General features: G+C 49.5%; 1 protein-coding gene across 2 annotated transcripts; it reads left to right on the top strand.

The window, feature by feature from the left end:
- Positions 1-1615: 1615 nt before the first annotated feature.
- On the top strand, positions 1616-7403 carry LOC138390901 (glutathione S-transferase Mu 5-like). Of its 2 annotated transcripts, XM_069480861.1 has the most exons (8): positions 1616-1729; positions 1978-2053; positions 2434-2498; positions 2798-2879; positions 2980-3080; positions 4067-4162; positions 4249-4359; positions 6357-7403. In XM_069480861.1, the coding sequence occupies exons 1-8, from the start codon at positions 1694-1696 to the stop codon at positions 6444-6446; spliced, it is 657 nt and encodes a 218-aa protein (XP_069336962.1). In that variant the 5' UTR covers positions 1616-1693; the 3' UTR covers positions 6447-7403. The 2 variants fall into 2 exon arrangements, with proteins under 2 accessions (XP_069336962.1, XP_069336963.1); XM_069480862.1 differs by lacking the exon at positions 4249-4359.
- The last annotated feature ends 9559 nt before the right edge of the window (positions 7404-16962 follow it).

Below are 16962 nucleotides of genomic sequence, written 5' to 3'. Positions count from 1 at the left end.
ACCTCAAACTCCTGGGCTCAAGCGATCCTCCTGCCTCAGCCTCCCGAGTAGCTGGGACTACAGGCATGCGCCACTATGCCCGGCTAATTTTTCTATATATATATTTTTAGTTGTCCATATAATTTTTTTCTATTTTTAGTAGAGACGGGGTTTCGCTCTTGCTCAGGCTGGTCTCGAACTCCTGACCTTGAGCGATCCACCCGCCTCGGCCTCCCAGAGTGCTAGGATTACAGGCTTGAGCCACCGCACCCGGCCTAGCCTTCTTAAAAAATCATTTTCTCGGGCCGGGCGCGGTGGCTCACGCCTATAATCCTAGCACCCTGGGAGGCCGAGGTGGGTGGATCCTTTGAGCTCAGGAGTTCGAGACCAGCCTGAGCAAAAGCGAGACCCCATCTCTACTAAAAATAGAAAGAAATTATATGGACAGCTAAAATATATATATAGAAAAAATTAGCCGGGCATGGTGGTGCATGCCTGTAGTCCCAGCTACTCGGGAGGCTGAGACAGGAGGATCGCTTGAGCCCAGGAGTTTGAGGTTGCTGTGAGCTAGGCTGACGCCACGGCACTCACTCTAGCCTGGGCAACAGAGTGAGACTCTGTCTCAAAAAAAAAAAAAAAAATCATTTTCTCAATTGGATCTGGAAATTTTATCTTTCTCAGCTTAAGATGTATAAGTCTCAGAATGACAAATCCTTAATGTATAATGAGAACTGTAACTATTCCTAGGGCCGAGCAGTTGTGTGTGTGTGCGTGGTGCTACTGCCTCCCTGCAGGAAAACCTGCATGGGATGCACTGTGAGTCCAGAGGCTGCTTCCTGAGCCGGGATACACGCTGGGTACCGGAGCAGGGAGTACTGCCCAGGTCTGAATGAGCGGGGAGTGTGTGCAACAGGGCTGCGTCTTGCCAGTGGACTGGCAGGCCATTTCTTGTGAGGGAGAAGCTTGGAAGAGAACCTCATATACTCCACCTACTTGCAGGGTCTGGTTCTTGAATTTAATGAATTGTGCCAAAATACGAATTAGCTAATTTACAAATCTTAGCCAGATGAAAGAAGGGCTCAGTTCACAAGTGTCCCTAAAAGAAAACAGATCACATTTTTTTTCCCCCTGTGGCCCTTTGGATTGCTTTGGAGGAGAATTAGGCCTCGAGTAGCTTTCAGATTGGACTAAACCCTGGTCTTCCAGTGATAGATTCTGAATTAAACTCTCGGGTTGGGGGCATCTCTTTATAGCCTACCCCGACAGCCCGGGCTTCCCAGAGCCCGCAGCAACTCGGCGGCCAAGAGGCTGAGCGATGCCAGGAGAGAGGGAGAAGGGAGAAGGGAGAAGAGCTTTGCTGTTTTAGGATCTGGCTTTCCTCCCAGGTGCACTGCCAACGCCCTGTCACCTAGCAGACGACTGATGGGGCCCTGGCTGTGCTGGGCGGGGCTGGGGAAGCAGGGGAGCCCGACCACTGATTTGGCTTCTGGGCCTGCAGAGCTGGCTGCCCAAAGCCTGGGGCCTGGAGGCGACAGCGGCTGGAACTCGCAGCCAATGGGGTCCCGGGACGGCGCTTCCGCCTCAAGGCGGGGCGGCTCTTGGGGGGTTGGGAGGGGGGGCGAGCCGGCCCCGCCTTTCGCCGTCCTTTGTCTCAGGAAGTCGCGGCCCAGCCCTGCTGTAAGGCCAGTCCACCGAGTCCACGGCAACCTGCACCATGCCGATGACACTGGGCTACTGGGACATCCGCGGGGTGAGCCAGGGGCCGCCTGGGCGGTGGGGCCGCGGCGCAGGGCCGGGGAAGGGCTGAGCAGCGGGGGCGCGGGTTCTGGGGATGGTTGCTCTTCGAGACCCCCTGGAGCCGCTGCCTGTCCCTCTCACGAGGGCCTGCGCGGGCCCGTGGGGGACAGGGGCGTGTCGGTGTCGGGTGGGGGCTCACGTGGGGCGGATAAAGTCAGGAATCCGGCTCCCGCCACCTCTGACCTGGGCCCTCCCTCCCAGCTGGCTCACGCCACCCGCCTGCTCCTGGAATACACAGACTCGAGCTATGAGGAAAAGATGTACACGATCGGGGACGGTAATGGCACTTTCTTGTCCCGACCTCTGCCTGACTCAGGCTGGAGCTGCAGCCTGGCCTTCCGTGAAGCCCTTTGAGGGGGCAGTCAGGCCTTCCCAGGCAGGACGCTGGGAGGGGATTGCTGGGCCTGGTGTAGGCAGTTGGCTGGGTCCCCGCTTAGGGTTTGCCTAAACCTTTGCAAGCCTTAGTGGGACGGAGTCCAGGGCCCTTGCAAGCATTCTTCACCCGCCCCGCCCCCCAACCTTGGAATGGGAGACTGAATGGCTCAGGTTCTAGACCCACCTGCCTTAGGGGTGTTGCCTCTGACTGCTTGGGAGGGTCCCAGGGAAGGAGGGCTGGACTCTGGGGAGGTTTGTTTTCACTCATCTTCTCCACCACAGCTCCCGACTATGACAGAAGCCAGTGGCTGAATGACAAATTCAAGCTGGGCCTGGACTTTCCCAACGTAGGTGCAGAGGAAGGGGTGGTTTTGGGGAAAGTGAAGGTGTCTCTATGTCCATGTCCTTTCCCAGCTCAGAGGTTTTGGGATCAGGTGCCTTTTTCTCCATTCCTCTTATCCCCGGCTGTCCACGCCGCCATTTCCATGATGTTCTGTGTCCCAGCTCACTCACCCATCTGACAGTATTCTTACCTAGGGCCGTGGGCAGGCACAGTGAGTGCCAGGTCTCATGTCTGCCCTTGCCTAAGAGAAGGGGATGCTGGGGAGCCTGGTGGCCCAACTGACCTCCCCGGTTGCCCATCCAGCTTCCCTACTTAATCGATGGGGCTCACAAGATCACCCAGAGCAACGCCATCCTGCGCTACATTGCCCGCAAGCACAACCTGTGTGAGTGGGGCCAGCTGCAGGGTGTGGGGGACAGTGGCCACTCCGCTGGGCTTGTCTTGGGTGAGATGCTGAGGGTGAGTCTCTGTTGTGTGGGTGTCAGGTGGGGAGACCGAAGAGGAGAAGATTCGTGTGGACATTTTGGAGAACCAGGCTATGGATACTCGCATGCAGCTGACAAGGGTCTGCTACAACCCTGACGTTGTGAGTCCCCTCCTCCCCCTGGTTCCAGGCAGCCAGGACTCTTGCATTCCCATCTATACCGGATCTGTTTTCCATTAGAACTCCTTAGTACTACTCATCCTCCAAGCTATTTCCTATCCTGCCACCAGAGTGACCCTGAAGCCCCCAAATGATGTCAAATAAAGCCACTAATTCTATTCCCACAAATCTTAGCATGGAGTCCAGATTCCCCACGTTGGAAATTCAGTTTCTAGACAGTAATGTTTACTTCTAGAATCCCCTCCAAGTCTGACCTCTGACCTCTGCTGTGGGCCATCTCTCCCGGGTGGTTCACCCCATCTGCCTGCTTCTGAATCACAGACTCAAACTATGAGGAAAACAAGTACAAGATGCAACAATGTAGTGGCACCCTCGTATTCGGACTTCAGCTCTGCTGTTTGCCAAGTGCTGTCTTGACAGTCTCAGGGATCCCTGTGTTTTCCTATTAGAAAGTTCAGGGTCACCAGAGAGAACTTGTGCCTCTCCCTCCTTCTTTTCAATCTGAAACTCTCCTCGTTTTTTGAAAACTACTGAAATGTCCATTGCATTCTTCTGCCACCCCGGTAGGCAGAACTTTCGACTTCTTTCCCTGAGCTCTTTTCATTGTTTACTGTTGTCATCTGCCTGACATCTCAGCGCAGAGCCTGCCGGGTGCTCAGGGTGCTCCTGGGTCTGACCCACAGGAGACTTGTTTGGGAATCAGTGGTGTTTGGGAATCAGTGGTGACAGATTCAGGGACAGTCTTAATCCTCTGTGCCTTCCCATCACCTCAGATAGGGCCTGGTAGTCAGTAGGGGCCTAATCAATGCTGATGTATTAATGGAGGGCCGGGCACTGACCCAGTTCCTGTTGTGGGGAAGATGGCTGCTCACCTGAGGCCAGGGGGGCCACACACAGCCCTGGGGAGGCCTGCCTCTGTGCCCGGGGCGCTGGTGTCTGAGGGTGGTGACAGCTGTTCTCTGTCTCAGGAGAAACTGAAGCCCAAGTACTTGGAGGACCTCCCTGAAGTGCTGAAGCTGTACTCACAGTTCCTGGGGACACGGCCCTGGTTTGTAGGGGACAAGGTAAAGGGGCAGGCGATGGGGAATGAGAGTTGTCATATTTCCACTGTCCCAGAGCTTGCAGCCCACTCACCCTTGGTCTTCTGCAGATCACCTTTGTAGATTTCCTCGCTTATGATGTCCTTGACATGCATCGTATATTTGAGCCCACGTGCCTGGACGCGTTCCCCACCCTGAAGGACTTCATGGCCCGTTTTGAGGTGATGACCCCATCCTCCTCCTCTTTGGTGTCCCTTATGCCTTTGTTCTCCTTTGTGAAGCTTTCCTAGTCTTGGAGCTAAAGAAAGAATAGCCAGCATTTATTGAGCACTGGCGTCACGCCAGGACCTGTGCTCAGCATATTACATCCTTGTTGTCAAATTTAAACAGTATAACATTCTCACAAGGCCAGTAGAATTATCACTCCCATTTTACAGATAAGGAAACTTAGAATGAGAGAGTAAGTCATTTCCTCAAGGTCCCAGAGCTAACCACGGGTGTGAGGGGCTCCCTGTCAGCCTCTGGCTTCTATAGGTGGCAGTCAGGGCTCCCCCTTTTTTGTGCCAAAAGGAAAAGCCTCAGGCCCTGTGTTCCCTGGGTCTGACAGCCCAGGACACTGTGGAAGGGGCAGAACATCTCGGGAGTGTGTATGTAGCTGGCATTTGTAGGACTGACACAAGGTAGCATTGAGGTCCCGTACCCAAGACACAGACAATATCCATACCTCGTCCCAAGAAAGCTTTGCTCCCATTGGACCCTCATCTGGGGAACACTGAGACCCAGGGCTGTCTTGTTGCTGGATGTGAGTGCCTATGTGGGTGCCCTGTCGGAGGAGTTTATCTTGAGGTGTCCTCTCTCCTCCGATATTCCGGGTGCTCTATCTGTGAGAAGGGAATCGTGCTCATTTTAGCCCGTGTTGACTGGTCTTGTCTGTACCAGGCAGGTGTCAGGCACAGTGGAGATGCAGAGACGACCACTCCAGTGTGGAAGGGAGTGCAGTGGGGAACTGCTGGCACCCCAGACTGTGAGGTGCCAGTTGTACCAACCGGGTAGACCTCAGGGCACATCATCTGTTACCTGTAGTCAACTAGTTTGAGAGCAACAAATCCTACTTTCGTACAGATTAGGGGATTGAGGCAGTAGTCCAACAGGTTTTCAGCACAGAATGTGTTTTCCTTTCCCTCCACTCAAGGTCTGCTGTCTGAGCTGGTTCTCATCAGCGCTGGTTCTGGTCCAGGCCGAGTGGCCTTGGGGATTATGTAAGAGGTAGTGGGAGGGGACAGGGAAGAGAGAGCTGAGGGCTGCAGCCTGTGGCCTGCCAGGGCCTGGCCTTGGGGAACGTGCAGCCCGGATCTCCTTGAACCTGTAGAAATTATCTGGGCACTTTATCCTGGGAGGATGGTGCACAGCGCACCTGGGTGCCAGGAGGCCTGGTCGGCTGTAGCAGGGCTAGAGGTGAGGTAGGTTGGGGCACAGTGAGATTGGGCTCAGGTACCGCGTGGAGGGGTGTGTACTTTCTGCTTACGGGGAGTGATTCAGCCTGGCCCGGTTTTCCTTTTGCTGGTCCAGGGCCCCTATCCACTTCCATCCAGGTTTGCTGAGTCACTGGGTGAGCCCTGGGCTCCCCTGCAGGCCGCACAGGCATGTTCTGAGCCCCTTTGTCCTGGTAGCGGTCGCTGCTCTGTGTGCAAACCCAGGCAAGCCAAGAGCCTCCCTGTGAAACAGGAGAATGTTTGAGCAGATAGGGTGTGACCGGACCTCCCCTGGGAGAGTGGGAGGAGAGGAATTTGGCAGAAGGCCCAGAACTGGAGCCAGGAAGAGCCAGGCTATGTGCAGTGTTGCCCCACTTACTAGCTGTGCACGTGTGAGGGGGTTGCTGAGCCTTGTGTACCTTCTGGTGAATGGTGATAGTAGAGCCAAACTTGCAAGGTAGCTGGGTGGATTTCCTTAGCCTGCCTTGGAGTACCTAGTGGACACAGAGCCCCCAGCACAGAGTAGGGCCTCCATGGGTGGTAGCTCTTACTCAGGTATGCCGTCAGTTAGGTTGGAAGAGTGCCCTGAGCAGAGCTGGGGACCCTAAGAGACCGGGTGATGCTCCGGCACTTGGGCCGACGTGGAAAGGCTGTCGTGAGGGCCCTGAAGCGCTGTGCCTGCAGTGGCCGCTGCAGCTCTGGTGGGCAGCAGACCCTGAGCTCTGGCCTTATTTTTCCCCCTTCAGGGCCTGAAGAAGATCTCTGCCTACATGAAGTCCGGCCGCTTCATCCGAGGACCTCTGTTTTTAAAGATGGCCAAATGGGGCAACAAATAGCGCCCTGTGGTGCCAGGGGACGGGGGATTCAGCCAGCGCGGAGCCTGCCACCTGGGGCCTTGGAGAACAGATAGATTAGATTCCCTAAACACCCCTCCACCAGCCTTTTTGTTCCTTTGTTTTTCTTTCCACTCTTTTCTCCTCCCCAGGGACTTATTGGTGCCTTTTATTCTAACCTGACCTCAGCCCATACAGGCTCTTTACAGCTTCACCTCCAGGCTTTCCTTCCTGAAAGTCCCCCTGCTAACGTCACCTGTCCCTGTACTAATGCCAAGCTGACCTTCTTTCTCATCAGTGCTTGTCTCTGCTCTCAGAAGCCAGAACGGACCCCGAGATCCCCTGCTCTGCCCCGAGAGGCCAGTCCTGCCCGGTGTGCAGGCCCTGCTCCCCAGCTAGGTTCCCGTCGCAGCCCTGTCCAATGCCCAATAAAGCCTGAACACTCCTGCTGCGTCTTCTCTGACTCCCTCCGCTCCCTGGACGCAGGACTGACTGTGTAGGGGTTATGGGTCGTGTTCTTTTGTGTTCCGTTGTCCGCAGCAAGGGCTGCGAGGCTGGGGTGTGTGTGTGTGTGTGGTGTGGATGGTGAGGCAGGTTCATAAGGTTCCTTGGTCATTTCTGTCCCTTATCCATATCCCTCTGTTCCTCACCATGGGGATTTTTACAGCAGGGCGCCCCTTCTGTGCCTGGATTCCCCACGCATTCAGCGTCTGGAATGCCCCCCGTGGGCCAGGTGGAACTGTGTGTTGTGGTTCAGAGACGTGCTCGGCTCCTGGGGTAGCGGCTGAGCAGTCCCCAGGTGGAATATCTTCTCTCCCCCTCTCCCGAAAGCTTTCCCTGATCCAGACATCCCTCCTCGCAACATTTCTCAGTGAAATACATCCCACTGTGTTGTATTGAAAAGTTTTTGTTGTACTTGTTTTTCACCCAACTCAATCATAAATTCACTGAAGAGAGGATCCATGTTTTTCTGGGGTTTTTAATCTTTTTTTTTTTTTTTTTTGAGACAGAGTCTCACTCTGTTGCCCGGGCTAGAGTGAGTGCCGTGGCGTCAGTCTAGCTCACAGCAACCTCAAACTCCTGGGCTTAAGCGATCCTACTGCCTCAGCCTCCCGAGTAGCTGGGACTACAGGCAGGCGCCACCATGCCCGGCTAATTTTTTGTATATATATATTTTAGTTGTCCATATAATTTCTTTCTATTTTTAGTAGAGACGGGGTCTCACTCTTGTTCAGGCTGGCCTTGAACTCCTGACCTCGAGCGATCCACCCGCCTTGGCCTCCCAGAGTGCTAGGATTACAGGCGTGAGCCACCGCGCCTGGCGGTTTTTAATCTTGATATCTGTCAGAGCACCTGACATACAGTAAGTGTTCCATAAGTTTGGAAATTTGAAAGAATTCTCTCTAGGGAAGACTTGCCAACATTTACAGTCACGATTGGGATTTAGAGACCTGGATATAGTTATCTTAACCAGAGATATAGAATGACATTCTGAAGATTTTGGGTGTACAGGTCTTGGAAATGAGCCAGTCTCTCTATATCTTGAGCATTTAATAGGTGCTGGCTGTCTTTGAAGAGCTGCAGCTGAGATGGGAAAGCCTGGTTTGCTGGGCCGCAGTGTAGCAGTCTGTGTGGTCAGAAGGTGTTGTGGGCATTTCATATTGCCACCCACAAGGGGCAGGTCTCACTGGATACCCGTCTGATGAGCAGGTTCCTCCAACAGTGCCTGGACAGTGGAGCAGCCTGAGACTTGGCCCAGAGCAGGGTGAAGATTTGAGCAGAGTCTTGTGGAGCTTTTGTCCAGATGACCACTGCCTGCGGCTGCGCTCCCTGCAGTCCAACAGGCAGAATGTTAAAGGCCATTAAGAAGTAAATGGCTGATTTAAAAAGATAAAACCATAAACTATAAAAGATAAAACTATGTCAACAGATGAACGGGTAAATAAAATACGGTATATATGTACAAAAGAATATCATTCAGCCTTCAGAAAGGAAAGAAATTCTGACATCTGCTAAAACATGGATGAACCATGAGGACATTATGCAAAACGAAATAAGCCAGTCACAAAAAGACAAAAACTTTATGATTCCACTTGGAGGTAGTTAGTCAAAATCATCTAGACGGAAAGTAGAGTGCTGAATGTCAGGGGCCAGAGGAAGAGGGTGCTGTGGTTTTAAGAAGTAAAGAGTTCCAGTTTTAGGCCGGGCGCGGTGGCTCACGCCTGTAATCCTAGCACTCTGGGAGGCTGAGGCGGGTGGATTGTTTGAGCTCAGGAGTTCGAAACCAGCCTGAGCAAGAGCGAGACCCCATCTCTACTAAAAATAGAAAGAAATCATCTGGCCAACTAAAATATATATATAGAAAAAATTATCCAGGCATGGTGGTGCATGCCTGTAGTCCCAGCTACTCGGGAGGCTGAGGCAGTAGGATCGCTTAAGCCGAGGAGTCTGAGGTTGCTGTGAGCTAGGCTGACGCCACGGCACTCACTCTAGCCCGGGCAACAAAGCGAGACTCTGTCTCAAAAAAAAAAAAAGAGTTCCAGTTTTACCAGATGAAAAGAGGAATGGAGAGGTGGCGATGGTTGCACAATGTTACAAATATATTTAATATCACTGAATTGTTAAAACGGTTAAGATGGTAAATTGTATGCTATGTGTATTTTACTATGATAAAAATAAATAAATAAAAAACAAAGCAGAACAAAAAACAGCAGGTGGCTATAGTTTCCTGACTCCTGATCTAGAAGCTCAAATTGAAACGGCGTAGTTAGAGTAAAGGTAAAATATTTGAAATGTAAAAGGTGATTAATTATCAAAGAACTCCCCCGAAATAACTCAATCCTTAAGAAAGAGAACAGACACAGTAAACAAGGACAGTTGCAAATGAAAACAATTTTCTAACCATTGTGGTGAAAATAATAACAGATAAAAACATACATTTTGAAGTCTGAGATGGAAGTAGTATAACCTATAGATTTCAAACTGAGGCAACCAAAAACGATGATGTGATGTGGCGAGGACTGCTGGCTGAAGTCCCCAGACTGAGACTGTTCGCGTCTCATGACAGTGCTCACTGTTCAGTGTCTGTCTTGCCCTTCTAGAGTGCGGAGAGGAGCCATGCTGTGACAACACAGCTGCCCGTGTTGGTGTCTCCTGCGTTGATCTGTATGTAATCACCTGTTATTAATTACAACTTCCGTGTCTGATCTTCCCCCATTACCATTGTATTAGGAGAGAAAGATCAAGCTGAAAGAGACCCCAAGATAGCAGCTATGGAACAGAGTTTGTTCTTCTTTCATGTCACAGTCCCATGGGGAAGAGTCCCGGCTGCGGGCTGGCCCTGCTCCATGAAGTTATTCAGGAACTCAGGCTCCTTCCATCTGTGGCTCTGCTGTCCCCTAGGCTGCTCCCTTATGTCCTTGGTTGAAGCTGTCTCCTGAGTGTGGGAGGGAAAAGAGAGAGGAAAAAGCCCAAACCGAGGAAGCATCTTTTCATCGCACAAGTGAGGCAGAAGTTGCATGCATCACCACCGTTCCCATTCCACTGGCGAGACTCGGCTGTGTGGCTATACCTAGTCACAAGTAGTAGACGCATATTTCAACGGAAAAACGGATGTTGGTAGCCAACTCCAGTCTCTCCCACGTCGAGAAAAGTAGGGATAAAGGTTAATTAAACCCAAGTTCAAGAGAAACCTTGGGTTTCAGCTAGTGATTTAAAGCAGGTAGGATAGAGGCCAAAGTATTAGAAACAAGATCTTTATCTTCAGCTAAACCCGAGTGGAGTGGCATATCACTTAGGGGTTCTTGTTGCTAAAACACGAAAAGAATGTGTTAGAGGTATCAGGTAGCTCACTGAATCCCTGGGAGGGCCAGGCAGTTGGTTTTGGAAGCTGTGTGGTCAGGAGGTATGCCTAACCACATGTGGGATTGTTCTAGAGAAAGCTCTACCAGAGCCCCTACTCATGACGTGAGGCATTGGATACCCGTCTCACCATTGCTGTCTCTGAAATTCTGATCCCTCCACCACTACCTTTCTTGTAAGAAAACAAAGAAGCAGGGCCTGCTGCTTTAGAATGGAAGTCCTTTATCACTTGTGCAATTAAGAGTCTGGGTCACAGGCCTGTGCCTCAGACACAAGGGAGGCTGGAAGAGCACATGAATTAGCATTAAGTTCTGCTGTGTATAACCAAGTAATAGCAGTTGCTTAAATAGGACAGCAATTTATTTCTCATGTTAAAAAATATCCAGAGGTAGATATTAAATGCTGGTAATGTTGGCTTCACAGTGGCTTTAGTGACTTAGCTTCCTAACTTTATCTTCAGCATGGGGTTTCCATTCTATCACCTCATAGTCCAAAGTGGTTGCTAGAGCTTCAATCATCACACCTGCATTCCAAACGGCAGGAGGGAAAAAGAGGAATGGAGATCGTTCTCTCCCTTTTATAATAAGGAAACTTCCTGAAAATAATATACAATACTTCTGATTACTATCATTGGCTAGAAGTTAGCCATGTTGGAAATGATATTTTTTGCCTGGGAAGTAATGTGCTCAGCAGAAATGAAGATTTTGTGACCAAAGAAGATGGAGAGAATGGCTATTGGGAGTCAACTAGCAGTCTTCTACCTTGGGGAGGTGGGACTTCAAATGTAAGATTCTAATATAAGAAACTCCCCACCTTATAAGAAGGATGTTCAAAAGATGCAGAGGACAGATGCGTAACATAAACATATTCTTTTTCCATATGTATTAATACATTTCCAATTATTACTATCACAGTCACCACTATAAAATGCTCCTGCCTAACATAATGTAAAAACAAAAACATGTGCACCTTCTCTCCCCCAAAACAGGAACAACCCTAAGTGTCATCAATTTCTGGATCCAGTTCTGAGTTTGGTATCTCCAGGTAATGTTCATATTGGTATTTTGAAAATGACAGATTAAAGTGTAATGTCAATGACCCCCAATTCACCCTATATAACATAGTAAAGGCAACGGGAGGTGGAAAGAGGGAAATTGGGTGAGCCTATATAATGCAGGAGAAAACAGCTTACACTCAGATCTGCACATAAGCTGTTTTACATTTATTTACAATGCTTATAAAATGCCCTTCCTTGATGAAAGGATTCCGAAGAGATGTTGCATAGTGAGCCTTTTATACTAAACATTGATATGAGCAACCTAAAGCAACTCCTTCGACTGGCTCTTGTCTCCATCCCTCTGGTGACCCCACTCAGGTTCACTGTCATCCCACTTTATTAGCCTACATTTTCCTAAGATGTGTGGCATGATGAGGGAAACCTTTGTCGATGGCAGACACACAGAGACAGACCAGCTGCCATGACACGGTAACTCAAGACTTAGAAGCAGCGAGCCAGAGGGGTCCATCCTGATGGATTACAGAGCAACTCTTCCTATACAGTGTCATGCTCCCTGTAATCAGATATGGCTTTTCCCAACGGACTCCATGTTGTGCAGCAGCCCCAACAATACCCCCTCAAGCATAGTCCTGCCAGAAAGACCCAACGGCCCCCCTACATTTCCTACATTCCTTTAGTGCTCTTTGCAATTGAAACATAATTTTGGAAGGAAGCAGACAGCGTCTTGGTCACAGATGAAAAAGAATATCTGTTAATATAATTGAAAATATTGTACCATCGAAGATAAAACACAGGCCTAATAACTCTAATTTTCCTTCAAACTTCTAATACAACATGAACAATGTTGTATCCTGCTTGTTCTCTCTCTAACCCTCTGTACCACTAAGAGCACCTCCTTCTACTAACCTCAGGCCGGCTCTCTGTCTCCAAGTCAGGGCACAGCGCGGCACCTAGTCATTTAAAATTCAAATACACACACATCCATTTAATCTTCTGGATTTAAGTCCCACACGTGAGTCGCCTGTTATTATTTCCCCCGATAGCCCGACAAGAACCTTAAGAGCAGGTCCCTGTTAATTTTCAGAAATGTTTCGTTCCAGTTTGCCCTGGGCAGGGAGCAAGCCCACCGTGAAACAGCACAGCCCACTCTCCAGCCACAGCTCCTCGCTGTGCTCCGGGACCTCCCTGAACATGACCTTCTGTCCTCACGGCAAGCACTTCTCCCCTAACTATCTCTGTTTTAAGAACAAGGCATTCCATTTTTCCATGTTCTGTTTCTCAACCAGAACAGAGAGGAATTTTTAAAAGGTCCTTGAGGGCATTAAGCATTTACAGAAAGCAAACTCTTTTCTCTTCCCAGTCTCACTGGCATGAAGGCAAGCAGTGCATGGTTGTGGGCGCCCAGTTTGTGTCAGGCTCTATGCGAGCACTAAATATAAAAGTTTGCATCAGACGCAGTCCCTGTTCTCAGGTGACAGAGTTTAGTGGCAGAGACAGACATCTAAATGAGCAGTTAGAGTTCAGTGTGTTGAGTGCTGATTGAGGAAAACACTGAGTTCTGTGGGAATAGAAAAAATGCATTTAAATTAGCCTGGGAGAGGAGGACCGTAGATCAGGATAAACCAAATCTCAGTGGCTTAATACTGGTTTATTTCTTACTTACTCCTCGCGTCCAATGTGGTCAACAGGGGCCCTGCTCTTCGTGGTCTGCCAGAGACCAGACTGCCGGAGGCTTCCACACGGTGCCTGCTCTGAGGGAGGACGGCGCGGGAGGCGGATGTGGCGGTTTACACTCTGGCTTTACAGCCTATGCCTGGAAAATGTGTACAAGCGCTACTCAGGTTTTATGGACCAAAGCGAGTCACAAGGGCACATTTAAGTTCAAGAGGGCCATGAAGCTTTCCCTTTGGGAAAACAATCAGAAATCTTTGGTGACTGTCACCATAGGGGTTGCTAGATGTGACTTCTAAGCTCAGATTAGAACAGGAATGAGCATTAGGTAGGCCAAGGGGCTGGGGAAAAGCGAGAGTCAGAGGGAACAGCAGATATGAAAGCGTGAAACTATAAAAGAGAACGCGGTGGTTTTGGAGAATTCATCTTTATAAAGGTATGTATTAATAACATTGATCTAGAAGTGTTGACTTAATTCTCATAAGGACCTTGTGAGGGAGGCTTCGGTGACCAGAGGAGACACCGAGCACAGGAGGCCACCGTCTGCCAGAGTCGGGATCTGAGCCCGGGCAGCCTGACTCCAGAGCCCGTGCTCCTGAGCGCCTCACAGGGCTGCTTCCTGGGAGTTCAGAAAGCCGGGACCTAGTCCTCCAGGGTGGGGGAGGGCACGAGCCAAAAGATGTAGGTGGATAAGCAGGCAGATTATGAAGATAAGCCTGAGAAGATGGTTTATTTTCCTGAGGCATTAGAAGTCCTTGAATATATTTAAGCAGGGGAGTGACATGAACAAATTTGCACATCAGTAAAATGATTGGCTAAATTTCAGTTCCTCCTCTCTCCCTCACTATTCACCTGACCTCTAAGTCCCTCTTTATCAGTGGTGCTCATTTGTGCCACCTGTCCTGCAGCTGAAGGATAAAGAATGTGCAATTTTTTTTTTTTTTTTTTTTTTTTTTTTTGAGAGAGTCTCACTCTGTTGCCCAGGCTAGAGTGCCATGGGGTCAGCCTAGCTCACAGCAACCTCTAACTCCTGGGCTCAATCAATTCTCTGCCTCAGCCTCCTGAGTAGCTGGGACTACAGGCATGTGCCACCATGCCTGACTAATTTTTTAAATATATTTTTAGATGTCCAGCTATTTTCTTTCTATTTTTTCAATAGAGATGGGGTCTCGCTCTTGCTCAGGCTGGTCTCGAACTCCTGAGCTCAAATGATCCACCGGCCTCGGCCTCCCAGAGTGCTAGGATTACAGGCGTGAGCAGCCGCGCCCAGCCCAAGAATGTGCAATTTCAATACAAAGTCTAGGTGTTCTCCTAAGCGCTTTTTAAGCTGGCTTTAAGGCAGATTCATGTGCCCATGCATCTGTGTCCCCTTCTCTGCCCATTGCATCAGTGAAGGAACTCTGCAACAATTTTCCTTTGATCACATAGGCTATTTCCTTCTGAACTCAAAATGCTTTAACCCAGTTGCTCAACTTTCAACAATGAATACAAATTAGTTTTCCTAATACTTATCGGGAACTTTTCCACCAAAATGATACAGGGTCTTGCTCTGTTGCCCAGGCTGGAGTACAGTGGTACCATCATATCTCACTGCAACCTCAAAATTCTGGGCTTAAGGGATCCTCCTGCCTCAGCCTCCCCAGTAGCTGGGACTACTGGCACTTGCCACCACGACCTGGATAATGTTTTTAAAATTTTTTGTAGAGCTGGAGTCTCACTGTGCTGTCCAGGCTGGTCTTGAACTCCTGACCTCAAGTGATCCTCCCACCTGGGCCTCCCAGAGTGCTAGGATTATAGGCATGAGCCACCACACCTGGCTGCTCCACCAAATTTAATGTACCTATCACAATTTTTTTTTTTTTTGAACTTCTTACTGATGCTACTTGTCTAAATCCATCATTAGCGTGCCTCTGTACCCATGGGACGATAGTATGCCTTCCTCCACGCCCCACTGCCCCTTCCTTGAAGGGAGCCATTGAGACAGTGTCTTCTCTTGGCCCATGTTAAGAATTAGAGTTAGGGGCTGATTGAGGCCGGGGAACCACCTCTCTTGTGGAAAGGATCTGCTTCTCTCAGTGGCCTTCCTTGCTTTCTGGGCCAGTAGGGTCCAGGTTTTGGATAACTGTTAAGTGGATTTTCACTGACAAACATAATAATTAGAAACAATGGGAACATGTGATTTGTCTGTAGTCTGTCTGGAATCATAGGAAATACATTTGACCTGCAGACCTTTGCTTTTTAAAGTTCTCCCTCACAGCTGCTGGTCCCCTACCATGTTGCTCTCTCCCGTCATGCCTTTCCCAGAGCCTGCAGGACCGGCTTCCTGTGCCCTTGCCTTGTCCCCTGAGGTGAACAGACTCTAAGATGGCCCTAGTGCCCCTACCTCCTCCAGTACTTCTGTCTTTGTGTGATCCCCCCGGGTGTGGGCAGGACCTCTGACGTCTAACAGAATACAGAAAGGTGATGGGGTGTCACCGCTGTGATTACATTGCATAGGGCCGCAGTGTCCCTCTTTCCAGGAGACCCCTTTTCTGGCTTTCGTGAAACAGGTGGCCATATTGGGGGGGGGCCTTTTGCAAGGAACTGGAGGTGGCTCCAGCTGATAACCGGCAAGAAACTGAGGCCCTCAGCCCCACAGGGCACAAGGAACTGATTCTATCGACAATCACACAAACTTGGAAGCAGATCCTCCTCAAGGTTGAGCCTTGAGATGAGATCGTAGCCCTGGCTGACACACTGCTTGCAGCTTTCAGCTGAAACCCTGAACAGAGGACCCACCTGAGCTGTGCCTGGTCTCCTGACTCACGAAACCGTGAGATAATAAATGTATGTTGTTTTAGGCTGCTAAATTTGTACTAATATTTCTTGCTGTGTAGCAATAGATATATTTCTGGTTATATCATCTATGTAGTCGAAGAGTCATCCTCAATTTCTCCGTCCTCCCTAAAATCCACAAGGCCTTCCCTTAGGGCATGCCACTCCCTCACACTGTGGACATTCCTGTCAGTAGTTATCAAACTGAAGAGCTTTACACCTTTTCTGGCCAAAGGCTGCCCATACCCAAGACACTGGCCTGGACATTGCTTGCAGGAGTGGCAAAAGACGGCAATGGAAATGTCTGCTTAGCATCTTCTGTCTGTACTACCTCTCCTGATGTCACTGGGTCTCCCTGCCATTCGGGCCCTCTGTCCCTCACCAGAGAGGTCCTTGGCTTCTGGTTCTAGGGAACAGCAGTCCACCCCACAAGTCTCTCTTTGGCTGGAGACTATTAAAGACTTTGCCTGTGAGTGGAGAGTGGCGCCATTTCCATCTCCACAGGAGTCAGTTTCCCTTAAGTTGCCTTTTTTTTCTCCTTAAAACTAGTTTCCATTGCACAAGTAAAGCATGAATACACTCTCCTAGTTAGAAAACCTTAGCCTTATCTCAGAAATACCCTTTAACCTCCACCCTGGAGCCTGGGCTTTTCTCCCGTTTGCCCAGAGTAAGCCTGTTATCAGTTTGGTCGTGTCCCTTTCCTATGCATTCATATACACAAATGTGTCTGTAGAAAATACTTACCTCCCCCCCTCCGTGGTTTCTCTTTTTATATCATAAAGGGTATAATCCTGTACATACTAATCTGCAAACTAATTATAAAATTGAAAATGTCGCAGGGATCTTTGCATGTTAGTTCATGTAGTTCAGTCTCATTCTTCATATGCCACATGGTATTCCACAGCATTGATGGGCATTTACATGGCTTCCACTTATTTGTCATTACAAACAATGCCACAATGAACATCTTAGTATGTGTCTTCTTAGGGACATGGGTGAGTTTTCATAGGACAGAATTGTTGGGTCATAGGGTATGATTTGAATTTTAAAGATACGATAAATTGTTCTCCAAAGTAGCTATACTTGTAAAAACAAGTTCACCTGCAGAAAACACATAATCACTTTCCTAAGGCTTGCCAACACTTTAGAAACATC

The sequence above is a fragment of the Eulemur rufifrons genome, chromosome 8 (assembly GCF_041146395.1).
Source record: "Eulemur rufifrons isolate Redbay chromosome 8, OSU_ERuf_1, whole genome shotgun sequence".
NCBI lineage: Eukaryota > Metazoa > Chordata > Mammalia > Primates > Lemuridae > Eulemur > Eulemur rufifrons.
This window is presented reverse-complemented; position numbering and strand designations above follow the sequence as displayed.

Coding starts and splice junctions, on each gene's coding strand:
- LOC138390901 (XM_069480861.1), top strand. CDS start 1,694: ATGCCGATGACACTGGGCTACTGGGACATCCGCGGG. Junction 3,081..4,066: donor TCTGCTACAACCCTGACGTT/GTGAGTCCCCTC, acceptor TCTCTGTCTCAG/GAGAAACTGAAGCCCAAGTA. Junction 4,360..6,356: donor ACTTCATGGCCCGTTTTGAG/GTGATGACCCCA, acceptor TTCCCCCTTCAG/GGCCTGAAGAAGATCTCTGC.